The sequence below is a fragment of the Arachis ipaensis genome, chromosome B7 (genome assembly GCF_059453495.1).
Source record: "Arachis ipaensis isolate K30076 ecotype BB chromosome B7, ASM5945349v1, whole genome shotgun sequence".
Taxonomy (NCBI): domain Eukaryota; kingdom Viridiplantae; phylum Streptophyta; class Magnoliopsida; order Fabales; family Fabaceae; genus Arachis; species Arachis ipaensis.
The window spans coordinates 136856089-136873220 of record NC_142442.1 but is presented as its reverse complement, the minus strand read 5'-3'; the positions used below and the strand labels follow the sequence as shown (position 1 = coordinate 136873220).

At 36.1% G+C, this 17132-nt stretch overlaps 3 protein-coding genes and 1 long non-coding RNA gene across 6 annotated transcripts; 2 read left to right on the top strand and 2 right to left on the bottom strand.

Annotated features, from left to right (window-relative positions):
• Positions 1 to 1396: 1396 nt before the first annotated feature.
• On the bottom strand, positions 1397 to 4282 carry LOC107606097 (uncharacterized). The gene is made up of 4 exons (XR_002350536.2): positions 3937 to 4282; positions 3583 to 3772; positions 2107 to 2210; positions 1397 to 1834 (listed from the first exon to the last, which is right to left on the bottom strand). It is a non-coding gene; the product is annotated as an uncharacterized LOC107606097 (long non-coding RNA).
• Positions 3987 to 7910, top strand: LOC107606096 (forkhead box protein, putative (DUF1644)). 2 transcript variants are annotated; one of them, XM_088492976.1, is made up of 3 exons: positions 3987 to 4226; positions 4431 to 4686; positions 6110 to 7910. In XM_088492976.1, exon 3 carries the CDS (start codon positions 6123 to 6125, stop codon positions 7098 to 7100), a length of 978 nt encoding a protein of 325 aa, XP_088349102.1. In that variant the 5' UTR covers positions 3987 to 4226; positions 4431 to 4686; positions 6110 to 6122; the 3' UTR covers positions 7101 to 7910. The 2 variants fall into 2 exon arrangements, with proteins under 2 accessions (XP_088349102.1, XP_016163556.1); XM_016308070.3 differs by lacking the exon at positions 3987 to 4226 and adding an exon at positions 5540 to 5699 and having other exon boundaries at positions 4443 to 4686.
• A 495-nt stretch (positions 7911 to 8405) lies between these two features.
• Positions 8406 to 9839, bottom strand: LOC107608410 (uncharacterized). 2 transcript variants are annotated; one of them, XR_015892353.1, is made up of 4 exons: positions 9379 to 9784; positions 9093 to 9287; positions 8858 to 9007; positions 8406 to 8608 (listed from the first exon to the last, which is right to left on the bottom strand). XR_015892353.1 is itself a non-coding variant. In XM_088494141.1 (3 exons), the coding sequence occupies exons 1-3, from the start codon at positions 9664 to 9666 to the stop codon at positions 8960 to 8962; spliced, it is 531 nt and encodes a 176-aa protein (XP_088350267.1). In that variant the 5' UTR covers positions 9667 to 9839; the 3' UTR covers positions 8406 to 8959. The 2 variants fall into 2 exon arrangements, 1 of the variants encoding a protein (XP_088350267.1); XM_088494141.1 differs by having other exon boundaries at positions 8406 to 9007; positions 9379 to 9839.
• Positions 9840 to 13033: 3194 nt separating this feature from the next.
• On the top strand, positions 13034 to 15170 carry LOC107607840 (uncharacterized). Its single transcript, XM_088495083.1, has 8 exons — positions 13034 to 13232; positions 13327 to 13426; positions 13507 to 13737; positions 13830 to 13959; positions 14093 to 14269; positions 14484 to 14681; positions 14782 to 14862; positions 14985 to 15170. Exons 1-8 carry the CDS (start codon positions 13034 to 13036, stop codon positions 15168 to 15170), a joined length of 1302 nt encoding a protein of 433 aa, XP_088351209.1.
• The last annotated feature ends 1962 nt before the right edge of the window (positions 15171 to 17132 follow it).

Sequence of the window (17132 nt, the reverse complement as noted above, 5' to 3'; positions counted from 1 at the left end):
CTGTGGGACTAAATTGATGCTAAATGAAACTTTTTTGGATTCAAATAGAACACTTTAAACCTTAAGGACCAAAACAGAATTACGCTCAAACCTAGGGGACCAATTTAGTACTTTACCCTTCTAAGTTTGAGTGCTTTTAATCACAATTTTTTTGTGCTTTTAATTTGGAGGACAAAATAGAGTAGGTTTTGTTAACTTAGGCTTCATTTTATTTTGTCACGGTTATGTTCCCAAGTTAGTTTGACTCAGCCTTCTTCGAGAATCCAACAAGTCTCGATCAACAAGTCTCGATCAGAACTTTGATTCTAAGTAAAATGAAAAAATGACCAAAAAAGGAACCTCTGTTTTAAGAAACATCCAGTGATAGAGAAGCCCACAAAAGACACGTTAACAAAAGATACCTCTAGTGGAAGACACATTTGTAAATAGATACATACATATATAGACACCTTAGTAGAAGACACCTCTAGTAAAAGACGCATCCATATATAGACACCTTCGAAAAAGACATGATGAAAAGAGACACGTCCCTCAACACACATCCATGGTTAAACAATAACATGAAAGACACATTGGAAGAAAACACATCTATATATAGACACATCGAAAGAAGACACAACAAAAAAAAATGTCTATCAGAAGACACATCCATAATTAAATGAAAACACAAAAGATTTTACATTGACAAAAGACACTTCCAACAGAAGACACATACGTATACAGACACATTCGAACAAAACACGACCAAAATAGACACCTACGTCAGAAGACACATCCATAGATAACGAAAGATACCTGCATTAAAAGACACGTCCAAAAGTAGACACATCCAAAAATAACTCATTGAAACCTCAATATGTTTAGCCACTTCAAACATGTACACTTTAAAACGTAGCAAGTGTACATCCACATCCACAATAAGATTAGGGGTGGCAACAGGGCAGGTAGGGGCGGATTTTTGCTCTACCCGACCCCGCCCCACCCTACAGAAAATCCGCATCAAACCCACCCCGCCCTACCCGCGGGTTGTAAAATGTTAAACCCTAACCCGCCCCTATAATTATTAAATCTAACAAATAAAATTAAATTTTAAAAATTATATAATCACCATTTTCATACAAAATATAAATTAAAGTAAAAATTTATATATGATATAATATTATTAATCATTTTACTAATTATTTTATATATGTTACGTATATTATATATTAAAAATATATATATTTACATATATATTATATATACCGGGGCGGGTAGGGGCGGGTTCAACCTAAACCCGACCCCGTCCCGCCCCGCCCAAGAACCCGCCCCGAGCGGGTAGGGGCGGGGTGGGTACCCGCGGGTTCGGGTAGTGTTGCCACCCCTAAATAAGACAAACCAATCTCTAAAGACCGGATTCACATTCACAATACACGCATTCTCCGTTAATTAACCGACAAAGTTCAACAAGATTCATAAAACAAGCACCCAACAAAGTTCAACAAGGTTCATAAAACAAGCACCCGCTAATAACATAAGAATCCAAAACAAACAGTCAGTGTGTGTAAACGCAAAAAAATATCAAGTTCCAACAAAATATAGCTTAGCATGTGAGGGTTTAGCTCCTTTAGATGGGCTGTTTCTTCAGCAATCCTTCAGCTCGTCAAAACTTGCTCTTTGTGCCAGGTGCTATGAACGGTGTCCTAGCCTCTTTACGTTTGTTCCTTGGTTGGTTGTGGCGCACAACACTTTGAGGACGACTGTCAAGGGCATTCAGTGCATCTCCAATGGCTGAATTTTTTTAACTCAGAATGATGACAAGCATTATTTTCATCCTGTATAACTTGATGGTATCCTGCATGTGAAAATCAATATTGTACGACCGCACTTAGTTACAGATAGTGATGTGTGTTTACATAATCAGTTATTTAGCAATAGAATTTAAAAGCTCACATAATCCCAGTCATTCAGTTACCCGCCTTCGATCCAATACTCTATGAATTTTATTGCGTATACACAACAATCAAATTTATGTGAACGAAAACAATGGACTATATTAGGAGAACCAATATATATCTCAATTAAACTTACTAATTAAGATATTGTTAGGTTTTGAGGGGGACTCACCCGTTTGGTTGTATTGGAACAGAGGCGTATGTGCAAGGCAGACCTATCAGAGTGGGCTTCTACGTGGAGATGACCACTTGAGCTATGTCTTCAATGAGCCTCCCCTGAAACGTATTCAAAGTTTAAACATAATACAATACTTCGGGTTAAATAGATTAAGGGGAGATCTTTTGGTACCGCATATGCATCTAGCCTCATCCGTGATGTATCATGTGATTTAGTGTGTAGACTATTTAGGACGAAAAGCCTTTTTCCGGAGACATCAAATGCATACATCCACCAGTGACGAGACATACAAATGGAAAAAAACCACCGCAATAATGTCTACGTCATTCATTAATGATATGACCACATTAAACATGTTTGAAACTTTTTAGGATAAAAATAAGACGTATAAAACGTTAGAAACCAAATTAGGATTTGACCCAAATGTTGGGAACCAAAATAGTACTTTACCCTTTTAGATAATATCCTTATTTCTCACAAATGCATGCAATACTTGAAGAATAAAAAGAAGGGCTTAGACACTGAAATAGCTCTAAAGTTGGATATGAGTAAGACCTATAATAGAGTTGAATGACGATTTTTGTGGTTTATAACGGCGAGATTAGGGTTTGATCCTAAATTGATTGGTTTGATTTAGGAATTGGTTATCAATGTTTCTTACCATGTTATTGTGGAATGACAAACTTTTGACTTTCAAAGAAATATCCGTCAAAAAAATCCTCTATCCCCATGTCTATTCTTATTTTGTGCAGAATGCATTTTCTTCTTGCTAAACAAAGTAGAAGAAACAACACCATTCAAGGTATACTAAAGAAAAGGTGCCCTAAGATCAATGATCTTCTATTTGCCGACAACTCTACAATTTTTGCAAAATTTCTCTCCAATGTTGTGACAACATTTCAGTCCTCCTAGACACTTATGAGGCTTTTAGTGGACAAAAGTTCAATCTAAGTAATAACTCTACTTTGACAATGAGACAGATGCTTGCGAACAGATTGAACATCCCTCGTGAATGTTCAGGATAAATACTTGGGATCAGAGATCCAAGAAGCCCACTTTTGGGCTGATTAAGGATAAAGTTTATAAGAAGGTAGAGGGGTGAAAACGAATATTGCTATCAATAGGTGAAAGACACATTCAAATAAAGATCGTGGGTGAGGCAGTGCCGATTTATTCTCTCTCCTACTTTAAGCTATCTTAGTCATTAATCTAGAGAACAATATTTTAACCCAATTTTAGTGGAGGCAAAAGGGTACAGATAAAAAAATCTCTTAGGTTAGTTGGGAAAAGATGTCACGGCTCAAATCGGAAGGGGGTTTGGGATGGAAAGACCTCAGAGCACAAAATCTAGCCTTACTTGAAAAATAATGTTGGAGAGTTATGGTTCAACCTAACTCTAAGCTGTCTAAAATGCTTAAAGACAACTACTTCAAGTGCGTAATGTTATGAAAGCTAAGAATGGTGTCTTACCTTCGTGGGGATGGAGGAGCTTGTTGGAGGGCCGCAAAGTTGTTGAAAAAGAGGACTGATTTGGAAGGTTAGGGATGGCTCCAACATCAACATTGCTTCAAATCCTTGGATTTTGCCGTTTCAACCATTTCTCTCTCCGATGATTATCAATCGAAATCTCAGAGAACCAAATGTGATGAGAGTTTGTGACCTGATAAATGTGAATAGAGAATGAAACTCTATGGAACTCCCAATTAATTAAATATAGCTCAACAAATACTCAAGGTACATATTGGTGACGGTTCTGATAAAATTCAATGGCTCTACCATAAATCGAGTAACTATGAAGTATCCTCAGTTTACAAAGTTGCTTACCATTTCAATCGGCTTACAATTGACTTTTATCCAGAGCCGCTGCATTGCAAAGGCATCTGGAAAGAGTTCTGGAAGACGAAGCTCCCCCCCAAAAGTTCTTTTCTTCCTCTGGCAAAGCTATCTACTTGCGCTTGTTGCAACTCTGATGAAGAGATGATAGTTCACTGTCTATGGGTGTTGGAGTAGCAAGAACCTTTACGTAGCAAAAGGAGACGGTGGAGGTTGCTAGAAGACTCTTCCATGTACTCAGCTTAACGTCTTCCTCTCCTCGCCCCCAGCTTATCTTTAGGGTTGCATTTCTTTCTTCTTTCCTTTCTCTTGAAATGAAATGAATAAGGTTACAAGCAAGTAAACATGCAGCAATCGGCTTACTAATCACTCATCAATCACTATTGGGCCACGCACCATCACTATTGGGCCACGCACCATCATTCGAATAGGGCCAGAAGCCCAGAACCCAGCCGACTCACTTCTTTTTTGTTTTTTTTCTGAAGGTGCGAGAAGACAGAAGCGTAGAGTCCACTGTCCATGGTAGAGTACAGAAAGAGAGAGAGAGGGGTTGGTGTTGCTTCCCACGTCACCACTGAAGCCTTCATTTTCGGATTTTTGGAGAACGTGAGCGCCAAGATCGGCCTTCCATTCTTCTCCGATTTCCCTTGCCACTTCCCCTCCTTCCCTATCCCTCTTTCCAAATTAACCAACCAACGATTCAGTCCTCCCTCCCTTCGCAACGCTTTCGCTTCATTCCAGGTACTCCCTCCTCCCTTTTCCATTCCCTCTCCCAGGGTTTCATTTCCTTTCCTATTCACTCGTCCATTTGATTCTCTAATTCTTGATCCCTCATTTTCTTTGATTCACTTTTTCGCGCGGCTTTTTTGAATTCGCTTATGCTTTTGTTATTCTTTTTTTAATTAAAAATTATATAATTCGTTTTGGATGAGCTTCCCATGGTTAAGATTTGTGAATTACGAGCTCTTGATTCTATTTTCGCGGAAATCTATTTGTGATCTTGAATTGTGTCAATTTTTTATGATTTTGTACGATCTATGATCTATTGTAGCTAGCATTTCTTAAGAGTGGCAGAAAACTCTGCTTTCTGGTGATAAAATCGAAAGCGATATACAATCTACCTTCCCCCCCCCCCTCCCTCCCTCTGAAACAGATTAACTGTATCTGTAGGTAAATCGAAGCGGTTCAGGGTTCTTCGTATGATTCTTTCATTGTGTAAATAGTGGATTGCGTAAAGAGTCATGTTGGTTACAAAACTGTTGGTCACTTAGACTTTCTCTTTTGGAAAATAGTTTATAGTTGAGCATCTTTTGAATGTTATATTCTTGGTTTCTCGCAGTTTACCAACCAAGCAGTTAGCTCCCACTGGTTTGATTCATCATATAGGGGCTACATATATTACATAAAGATGATAACTGGAAGGATAATTTTTTCACGCTTTTATCTCCTTGTTTACTTCTGAGATGCCATGCCTCAGAAATCTAAGGACATTGTAGTTTAAGACTGTCATACGTAACTGCAATGTGCATACCTTTTTCACTGCTCATGATAAGTGTGATCTGATCTGATTGTCTGATTTTTGTTTTGGATTTAGTTCCTAAATTTTGTAGAGAAAATGGTAGAATATCATTTTAGGGTGTTTCGACATAACGGCATTTGTGAAAAAGGCTTGTGGAGACCTCCAATAACAAAGTGGTTCAGATGGAAGGTAACTGAACAATGAGCAGTAGAGGGAGACCTAGAAAAGGCCATAGGTAAAACTAATAAAATAGAATGAGTTGTTAATGATTTAGATATAAATATGAATTATCACTTATGGTTGGATAATGGTGTCATCTGAATCCAAACCTTATATAGAAAGGCAAGTCTTGTTATTGTTGATGTTGATGTTATATTTGTATTTCTATATAGTTCCTATTTTTGTATGAGTAAATACTCTATAAGTTGCATAACATTTATTCTTTATCCATTATCTCCAATCTGCATTGTTTTGGGACTTGCCACACCGATTTGCTTAGGATTGACGAGTATGATGTCATTTGAATGATATCATGACATTTTATACTTGTGGTTTATTGTGTTTAGAATGGTGATCCTTTTTCGTTTATTTTGTTAGAATGGTACCATTTTCAATAATTATCTCTACCTCTTTGATTTGTCTCAGGTTCAGTTTGTAAATGGCTAAAGTTGGTAAGACACGGTCCAAGTCCCAGTCTCAAGGTCGCAAGGAAACCCCATATAATTTATCTTGTGCACAAAAGAATATGAAAGATGTTCATGGAAAGAAGAGCTCCACCAAATCATCAGAGAAGAAGGATTGGGAAGATGCAACTTGCTCTGTGTGTATGGAGGTCCCACACAATGCGATTCTTCTTCTTTGTTCATCATATAACAAAGGTTGTCGCCCTTACATGTGTGCTACTAGTCATCGATATTCAAACTGTTTTGAGCAGTACAAGAAGGCCTACACAAAAGCAACTTCTGTTCAAAGTATGCAGCTAGCAATAGACAATTCAAATTTTGACTTAAGCGCAGGTGAACCTGATGACAATAGAGAAGTGCCTGAGCTTCTTTGCCCCCTTTGCCGCAGACAGGTGAAAGGTTGGACAGTGGTTGAAGCGGCTCGAGAGTCTCTGAATGCCAAGAAAAGAAGTTGCATGCAGGATGATTGCTCTTTCGTAGGGAATTACAAGGAGCTCAGGAGGCATGTTAAGTCTAAGCATCCATTTTCTCGACCAAGAGAGGTGGACCCTGTTCGAGAAGAAAAATGGAAGAGGCTAGAGTGTGAAAGAGAACGGAATGATGTGATCAGCACAATTCTATCTTCAACACCAGGTGCTATGGTATTGGGGGATTATGTGCTTGAGCCGAATGATCATGCCTTTTATAGTGATGAGTATGATTCTGAAGAGGAATATTTGGAGGACGATTTCTTCTCCATGAGGCCATTTGGTCTGGGGAGAAATAGCCACATTTTCTCCAACATTAGGTACAATCAGGACCGCGCTGCTGTTTCTTTCAATGTTGATCATTTTGGTTTGCACAATGTTGCACCTGCAGCTTCTGCTGCTGTCTCTGGACGAGGAATCCACAGGCTACTGTTAGGGAGGTCTAGAAGACGACGGAGGCATAGGATGCCAAATGCAGGCAGGTAAATTCGGAGATGAACTACATAGATATGGGGAGTAAGCTTCGCTTCTGCATTAGTGTGCCAGATACCTTGGCATGGCTTGTTTTGTTGCTATGCCAAACGATTTTTATTATTTAATTAGCAGAGTATAGCAGTTGAGACCCCGTTCTGGTTATATTACTATCTCATCTGTCAACTGATATTTGCATCACTTTACTAGCTTCTTTTAGCTTTTCGAATTTATTGTTTTAAAAGGCAATGCAATTTCATAGCGCTCACTGCCTCCTTGATTTCTAGGTTTAGCATATCAAGGTCATTATTATTTTAGATCACATAGGTTTGGACTGGCTGGCTGTCTTTCTATCACAGAAAGTGGTCAACTGAACAGGGTGTTTAGGGGCAACGAGGAGATGCCCCAAATAATGCGTTTTCAAAAATGATGCTTTATTCTTCAGTTGATGTTTACTGTACAGTTTGAATTATTGCATAAATAATTCCTTCGATGGATTCTTGGACCTACTATTCTTGCTGGCAATGTGGCTTAACATGGCAGATCTTTCTAACCGTGTCAGCATGGCATGGAGTGTTTGTCACCATTATCACGGAGAACATGACTGATACGTAAATGGTAAGTGTATGTTCATTTGTTAAGTTCTTGTGATATCGATGAGTGCATGCGGCACTTGGTTGTATTAGATTGTCAGATCGTCTTTCAAGTGTAACAGCGATGAAAATGATTTGATGTTGTTAGTGTTTAGAAATTAGAATAATGGAGGAAAAGAAATGTAAATTTATTTACTTTTTAAACTCTAATTTAATCTGATTCATTTATTTTGTCTCCGCTCTTTTTCTTTCAGGTAGTATATATTTCGAAAGAATTTAAGAATTTATATTATTTGACAACTTTAAAAGCATAAATTAACTCACTTGCAACTAAAAGCTGAATAATATTTCGGAATGATTGAGAGTAATAGTATTTTTCAAGGGGAATTGTTTGCTATTTGGAGAAGATATCTCTTAACTTGGGATATAGGTTAACGAGATGTTATTTGTGAGACGGATTATGTGGAAGCATTTAATCTTGTTACTAATTACCAAGATGGCTTTGGGTTTATTGATCCATTGGTGCTCAAAATAAAAGATATCATGCATTGGAATTGGCGTGTTGACTTTCGTTTGATTATAAGAGATGCAAACACGGTGGCAGATATTATGGCAAAGATCTTTCACTTTGGAAGGAGTTTAAGAGTAATCTTAAAAAGAACCGTCCTTCTATTCAAATAGATCTTTTGTTTTATTTTTCTTTATTTAGTTTATTTGAGTCACAAAAAAAAGCTGAATAGTAACTCATGAATATTACTAGTTTGGCTTTAATCTTACGTTCTTTGATAGGAATACAAGATAAGCGCAATATATGGCATTAGTTAACCCCATAACTAAATTACATAAGCATCGATGCGTTGAACTAAACGCTTCTCCTATAATTTGTGCGTCCTGCTCGGTAAATTCCTGATTGGCTGTTTACGCTTCCATCTGTAAAATCATATTCAGCATAGGCATCATATCCATTGTTATTGATAACAATGTCCACCAAATACCACACAATACATGCATTGTTATGTGTTTGTCTCCATTTTTTGACGAGTCCAAATCTTCCACTTAAAACTTCGAGACGTGATGATAGTAACCGTTAGAGATTAACAAAAAAATAAATAAATAAGGAGCCCAACAACCAACAAACTATACATTAATTCAAGCCTATAATATGCATTCTCCTTATACCTTCAAATGTCTATGTTGAACCACTCTGAGCTGTAGATTTGAGCTTCATCATCAGATAAGGCGAAAAAAAGACGCATGAAACAAACAATGTTCTGTTTCCCACTAGATTTCTTTGCATGATAGCTCTTTCAACATTTTGGCCACTCTACTCTGTTGGTAAAAATAACACATTAAATACAAAATCAAGGACTTGGAATCCAAATCAGAATAGAATACATAAGGAATCTCAAATTACCAAAAATGAAGGACGCGCTTGACCGAACTTTCTGTTCTTGGAAGGGTTTCTTTCTTTGTTCTCTTCTGACGTCACTCGTTCATATCTGCACCAGCCACCACCACCACCACCAGAGGCGGAGTATAGAGCCGTATATCTCGACGGCGAACACGAGCAGATTCGAACCGGTCTGGTTAACCAAAACCCCATCTTCTTCTGCTAAAAACTCGCAGAATCGGTTTCATTACTATTGGTATTCGCGAATCAAAACAGAAAATAGGAGAGAGAATAAAAAGAAGTTAATAACCTTGTTTTTTGTTTGTAACTGAATGATGGGTGATGGAACCTTTTTGGAGCGTGCAAGTGCATGATTCCGAAGCTGTCGAGAGTGAGCGAGAAGCTGAGCACGACGATCATAGCCGTGTGTGGAATTTGGCTTTGTTTTCTTGATGAAACCAAGTGATTGTTTCCTTGTTGAACGAGGTTTCAGTGATTCCTTGTACACTGTTATTATTACAACCCTACTTGTGTTTCTGTCTTGGATAGTCTCTTTCTGTTTCTTCTTTTCTATGATTTGTTTTGACGCCGTCGTCATGATGGATTTGCTTTTCGTTCTTCAGAAAACTATCAACATTATCACCGCTTTTGAGATAAGGAAGCAAATAGAAGTTAATGATCTTGATTTTAGAATGTGATGCTGTATTCGGAATACACTAACCAAATGTAGATAGAATCTCTCTATATTAAGAAAATGTATGTAAAATCTTCATTCTTGTATATCTTGGAACGGCTAAGAAGGAAGCTAAAGCCATGGAGATTAAGGCCTTAAGACATTTTTAACAAATTAACAATGAATTTTGGCCCTTGTTTTTTGGTCAACAAGAATCTTGGGAGTTAAGGTTTTTTGTTTTTTGGTGCTATCTTGGAATTAAATTGTACTACATAAAGTTGATCCTAAGATTTATTAGGTTTTTGCTTCTATTTTTTTTTGTCGAAATGATTTTTAACTCCAAATTTATTGCAGATCGAAGCTCAAAATAAGATCATTAATGTTTATTTTTTTGGGCCTAGGCCCCATTGAAAAACAAGAGAAATAAGGATTGCAAAGCTAAACCCAAAAAAAAAAAAAGGATTGCAAAGCTTTTTATTTCATTTTTTTCTTCTGGGAATGTGGAAACTGGCAAATATTTTGCCACTGTTGTAGACCTTTTTTCTTTAGAATGTTCTAGCAATGTTTTTGCAGTTTATCTATTGAGCTGGATAATTATAGCTCCTTTGGTCAAGGTTGTACATTTTTTCGCGGGCTAGAAGGTTGTCGCTCTTATATCCGTGATATGTTTTTTAAATGGGTAAACCTCTTAAGCAGTGTACTTTTTCTTTGACCATGTGTTCCACTCAAGTCCAAAATAAGAAAAAACTAATGAATAATCATGGAGTAATATATACTTAGATAAGTTAGTGGTTAGTTCACTAATCTGTTTAAACAAGTATTAGAAATTTAAATTTCATCTTGTGTATGTCGACAAACTCTTAAATAGACCTCCAATTTACGACGAATTAGTCTTTAACCTGTCGGACTGAAGAATACTGTATACAACCAAAAAAATTATATATATTTAGATAAGTTGATTCATAAAGGTAATAAAAATGTCAAAATGACCTAAATTAAAAAATGAATTGAATAATGTTGTATCGTGATTGATCTTGTTTTTTAACTTTTTTGGTTTTTTGGTTACCGTGAGCTTCGACAAATATTTTTACAATTCTGTTAGGGAGACAATGAAGAATCTGAGCAATGTGAACAATGGGCTTCAAGTTTGGTTCAATTCCAAAAAAAAAAAAGTAACAAACACTCCCCAAATTGCCTAAATAAAAAAATTCACCCTGTTATTTCAAATAATTAATCATCCCAAACTCTAATTTACCAACGCATTTCACCTAAACACCTCTTCTCCCCAAACTGTCTGCCACTCCCACCCTCATCAATGGTCATCATCGTTGCCCCTTATAGCCCCCTCCCCCGTGCGTTTCTCTCTCCCTCGCCGGCAGCCAACATCGCAGAGGGGACGTCATCCCCGTCGCGCGTCTCTCTCTCACTTGGCGGCGGCCATCATCACGGAGGGCAAGTTATCCCGTCGTGTGTCTGTCTCTCCCTCGCCGGCAGCCAACATCGTAGAGGGGCTCGTCCTCTCCATCGCGCATCTGGCGTGCCCCGCTCGTTTCTTTCTCCCGCGCCGGAAGCCAACCTCAGGGTCGTTTTCAACCACCGTCATCTCTCTCTTTTCATACCGTCATAATCCTCGCCATTGATCTCGTCGGTCCCGTCGCTCTACGCCACCCATCTCCATTTGTCGTCGAGCTCTCACCCGTCGGACACCAACCCCGCGACATCTGGAAAATTTGAGATAGATCCAAATCCAACAAACAATCATCCAGGTATTTATTAAAAATAACCATCTGGGTATTTAATGAAATGAACATCCAATATTTGTTAATTATATATACTTAAACTAATCATCCTAGTGAGAATTACAATAACCATCCGCCAACTTATTGAACTAAACATCCATCCATGGGCATGTGAGGGGGAAGGCATGGGTGTGGCTATGGCTGCGAGTGGCGTTGGCACGGCTGGCGAAAGCGGGTGCAGGGGAAAAGGAGATGCACGGGTGCGGCTGCGGAAGGGACGGCAGCTTTATGCTCTATTGGAACGGCGATAATCGGCAACAACGGCAAGTTTTTGTTGGATCGGAGATTGATAACGGCGAATGTTGGGCGTATATCGAAGATTGGGAGGTTATGGTGAGAGCAGGGATAACTGTACATAATATGAATGTGTTTAATTTTTAATTCTAATTTTTAAAATTTTAAGATTTAAAATTAAATAATTAATTAATAATTTAATTTTAATTTTAATTTTAATTTATTTTTTAATCTAATATTATTCATATTGTTCATAATTATTATTGTTTTTTTATACTTTCCCATATTTTTATTATAGTTATGTTCAAGATCTAATATTTAGAAGCAGAATTAGTGTATAAAGAAAAGTGAAAAATACGGATATCAATAGAAACATGTCAACGATAATTATAGCAGAATAAATTGTTTTAAATATTTGTCTTAGACTTTACAAAATTCCAAAATTAAACAAATCAATAAAATTCAAACAACCCTGATCTTAATTTTTACAGGATTTCGCATTAATTAAGGATATGCTTGATTTTGCAGAAATTAAGAAAATTTTCATTCCTAACTTGATACAAACTGTAAAGCATAAATCTATTAATATATAATATAATAAGCAACTAGTGCATGTTTCTTTGTTTGACAAGTGTATAACTTCTATACATGACAAGTGTATAGCTACTTAGTTTTCAAATGACAGCAAGAGAAAACAAGTAATAGAGTCATGTGTTTGGACAGTAAATATTTTACAAGCAAAAATCTATTTAAATTATTCAAAGTAAATATTTTATAAAAGACAAAAAATGGCACATCTGCTTTTTTAGGAGACTATTTAAATAGCCAGTCCTACGCCTTGGGTAATAAGCATTTTATAAAAGTATTCTTTATCACTTTCTCCCCATCAACTTCATGCAGAACCTGAAAAAAATGGAAGAGAAATTTGATTTAGTAACTGATGTGAATCCAAAAAAGCTTCAATCGCATTTCAAAGTGTATGTTGTTAGGATATGGGAGGTTCCAAGCAAATACAATGAGAAAGAGATTGCGTCGATTGAAATAATTCTCCAAGATGCAAAGGTATCATTCTCACACTGAAATATGTATTCTTTCTATTTATTGTTGATATTTTTATAGTAGTGTGATACATGAACTAGACAAGAGACATTACTTATTTCCAAATCTGTTTGTAATGCTAAAATAGGGTGGTAGAATCCATTGCACTATTCCCCGGGGGGTTGGTAAAAAAATGGCGTGGTGCCATTCTTGAGTTTCAGATGTACACAATGACTAATTTTATTGTGTTCGACCACAAGTATAAGGAGAAGAATGGTGTGAGTAGGATGGTATTGACATTCTCCCAAAGAACTTTGGTCAATCATGTTAAGAAGCCAATCTTTCCCCTTGAGGCTTTCTACCTTAAGTCTTATGTAGATCTTCTAACTGCTGACAAATTACCAGATTCTGAAATGTTTAGTGAGTGTCATATATACTTATAGGGTTGATTATGCATTTAAAAAAGTTTGGGTTTATGTTCCACAGAAGCTAATACCATTATTAACAAGTGTAGATTTGATCAGAAAGGTTGTTGGTAAGGAAGATCCTAGGGACTTGATCACTAGCAAAGGGAAGGAGACTAAGCGATTGGTTATCATCCTTCAAGACCTCGAGTATGTATTATATACACATTTAAAGGTTTAAGTTAAAATTGTTTTCTTGACAAGTTATGGTGACAGAACCTTATCCTTAGTTGTGTTATACTCATAAACAACAGGATCAATTGCATTTTGTTTGGTGAGTTGGTTGACCATCTCCTACCGCACCTTGAAGAGGAGAGAGCTGAACCACTTATTGTTGTGCTGCAATATTTTAAGGCAACAAGGTGGAATGGGAAAACATCGGTGCAAAGCAACTTTGAAATCTCGAAGGTCCATATTAATCCCGAATTAACAGAAGTCATCCAATTCAAGAGCAAGTTAGTGTTGTAGATCTTCTATATGTTTTGATTTATGAAAAAGATAAACACTCTAGTTTTATCTAACATTTTGTGACCATTAATGATTGTAGGTTAAGTAGTCCTGCCGCATCAAATCCGACCAGGATCAGCCAGGTGTCATCTCCTAATGCTTGGTCTGCCTTAGATGAGTTAAAACACAGAAGTGTGGCTATCAAGACAATAGAGGAAGCTCTCAATTCCATGGAGGTCTAATGTGGCTAGATTTTACACAATAAATTTTGATACTAATGCATAACACTGTTGTAAATTGATAAAAAAAACCAATCCTATTCAAAATCATTGATGACTCATATCCTATATTATTTTCACATCATTGTAGGAAGGTCCCATATGGATATTAGGGACGATTGTATCCATCAATGCGGGAAAGGATGATTGGTTTTACAAATCTTGCAGAAGGTGCCCTAAAAAAGTTGAAACCCCCATTGAAAACAGATATGAATGTGGCAAGTGCGGACACACACACGGAACAGTGGCTCTTAGGTACAAATTAGAGGTAACAATGCACGATGGAACAGGGAGCATGTCACTACTTCTGTGGGATAGGGAGACCACAGCTGTGTGGAAAGACAGTGGACAATATTATTTGTGACAATGTAAGTAAAATCTGAGTTCATAAACTCACATTCCTTTAAAATTATACTTAATTATGTTGTGTATTTAGGAACCAGAACACTGAAATAGTTGTTTTGATCTATGTACTTGGTTAGGGAGTTGGAGAAGATGATTACCCACAATTGCTGGACAATATGATGGATAAACGAGTGCTATTTAAACTAAATGTGAAGTCTGGCAATATAAAGCAGTATGATCCAGTGTACACAGTGATGAAAATTTGTGACGATGAGGATATTATCATGAAAAATATGCCAGAGAGCCTTCCCAATAAATTGGCTATTAATGAAGATGTAATTATCTCAAATTACATGTTCCCACACACATTGTTGTTCTTACTTTGGTGAATCTTTATGTGTTATCTAATTTTTAATAGGGTTTGTCTATTCTTAGGACCATGACTACAGCAACTTGGTTGACATTTCAGGCATTGTGGTCAATCTTACGAGTAATACTGATACTCATCTTACTATGGTTAGTTATCTAAACACTTGATAATGTGATTATACCTGCATATGATGAAGAAAATGTGCATTATATTCTGTACGCATATTTTTTAGTGTGGTGGGTCTTTATATAATTTTTTCTATGTGAAGAATTTTACTGAGGAAAGTGTTTCCAGCCTCAAGTTCAAAACACCAGCTAAGAGAACTATCAGCGGTGTAAAAATTGGCAACATCAATATTAACCTGATTGAGGAGGAAGGACAAAACTCTACTAATAGGCTTAGGAGCAAGGGGACGAAGAAGCTGAAATCTCAGCTTAATGATTCTGATGTTTAATAAAATTAGACAACTTTGTTAGTAGTAGATAATCTGCCATTTTGTTATCACATATATCTTAAACCTTCTATAGAACTGGAATTTTTGTCTAGAATAGAAGTTTGGCGATGAGCAGAGTATGATACTATATATTAGAATATGTGTTTTGTGAACTACATGTAGTTCGGTGATGAGTAGAGCATGATACTATATATTAGAATTTATGTTTTGTGAACTATATGCTGTTATCATGCAATTAAATTTGAATTAGTTGATCGACATGATATTTCTTATAATTTAACATTGATATGACACATGAACTAATTGAATATGAAAGAACAGAATCAAATCCAAGATAGGGTTGGAATAGCATCCTACAGTGAATTTAACTAAGTTGAAAAAAAAGTTCAATACAATATCCCAAATGTTAGAAGTTGTGGCATATAAAGCACATCCCATGAAAAAAAATATAGCCCCTAACCAATTGTATTATGACAAGTCTTTAACTTATAAAAATCATAAAATCTGACCTATTATGTGATAGTGTATAATAAAACATCCTCCAATATATATAATTAAACAATTTAAAAAAGGTGTGAACTAAAAATCAAATGCCACAATTGAATAATGCACATTGAGCTAAATTTAATGAATATGTATTTAAGTTATTGATTTGATCTATTATTTGACAGTTAAATAATATGCACTTTGGTTATGAGTTCGCTATGAGTTGATATTTAGTCCCAAAACTTAAAATTTATATTCTTAATGAGATAAAAATGTAATTGGAGAAGAATAAACAGGATAAAATGGTGAATAAATTAGATGGTGACATTTAAGAGAATCCTTCATAAATTGAATATATGAGAAAAAATACATAATAGCACTCCCACATTCCAACCATGAGCTAATTATTTTAAGTTTTTTTATCTAATTAAAACTAGATAGCCAAAACTCATGGAGTTGGATCTGATTATTAACTGTTGACAACAAGGAAGAAAGTCATGGCAAAACTCACAAATGCTTCTTATTATTAATTGTTTAAGTCTCATGTGGTATTCCAAAACTTAATGACAGTGAATCAATACACTAAGTTGAAAAAAATTGAAATACTTTGCATGAAGAGTGTCAAGTCCAATTTTTGCTGAGAGAGGAAATAAAGTACGCATGATCACATTGTCAATATTGGATGTAGTGCAAAATCTGAACAACTTAGCAAAAAGTGTGTCAAATCTAATTGTTTGGGACAGAAGAAATAAAGTAACCTGCTTAGATTATCAATGTTGGTGATAAGTATGCCTAAATAGTGAAGAAAGTTATTAGCATGATACTATAATGGAGGCTACATTGTCAAAGCCTTGATGAAATAAAAAGTAATTTAACCATGTCATACTAATGATACTATGAGTAATAATACAAAATTTAGAACAGGCTACTAATGTATATATCTATGCTGCATAAGGTGATCTTAAAGCAGTTTTGAAGAAATTAGGATACAAATAAACTCATGTGTACTAAATCTGATTTTCTATCCAGTTTGGGCTACACCTCACTAATACATCTATCAAGAAACGAGCTTAACAGGGGGGTTTTATCAAAAGTAGGCATTTAAGGTCCTACCATTATATAAATTTGTAGTTTTATTGGTCATGAAGTCTTATGCTACACATTCACCATGCTAAAGGTTCTAACTCATCACAAGTAATGAATTAAGAAAATTATTGGTGTCTAAACTAAACAAATCATGAATTCTTATTTTATACCCTACATTCAGAGTCTAGGTACAATACCAATTCAGGCTCTATTTGTATGCTGTTCAGACTCACAGAAGAAATTTCTCCAAACTAACAATCAGTAAATGCTTTCACAAGATTTAAGGTTTTTAAGGAATGCCATATATATCATATTACCAGTAATAAGTCAGAATTTATATCAGACTGCATCATGAGTGGTCAGAATTGTGTGGCTCAGTGATGCAGAAGG

Bases quoted from the DNA above. Each gene is read 5' to 3' on its own strand.
- LOC107606096 (XM_088492976.1), top strand. From the start codon at position 6,123: ATGGCTAAAGTTGGTAAGACACGGTCCAAGTCCCAGTCTCAAGGTCGC.
- LOC107608410 (XM_088494141.1), bottom strand. From the start codon at position 9,666: ATGACGACGGCGTCAAAACAAATCATAGAAAAGAAGAAACAGAAAGAG. The intron at 9,288-9,378 runs GTTATTAACTTC...AGTTTTTAGCAG, and splicing joins AGTTACAAACAAAAAACAAG to AAGAAGATGGGGTTTTGGTT. The intron at 9,008-9,092 runs GTAATTTGAGAT...TTTTACCAACAG, and splicing joins AAGCGCGTCCTTCATTTTTG to AGTAGAGTGGCCAAAATGTT.
- LOC107607840 (XM_088495083.1), top strand. From the start codon at position 13,034: ATGTACACAATGACTAATTTTATTGTGTTCGACCACAAGTATAAGGAG. The intron at 13,738-13,829 runs GTTGTAGATCTT...TTGTAGGTTAAG, and splicing joins CAATTCAAGAGCAAGTTAGT to TAGTCCTGCCGCATCAAATC. The intron at 14,270-14,483 runs GTAACAATGCAC...GTACTTGGTTAG, and splicing joins CTCTTAGGTACAAATTAGAG to GGAGTTGGAGAAGATGATTA.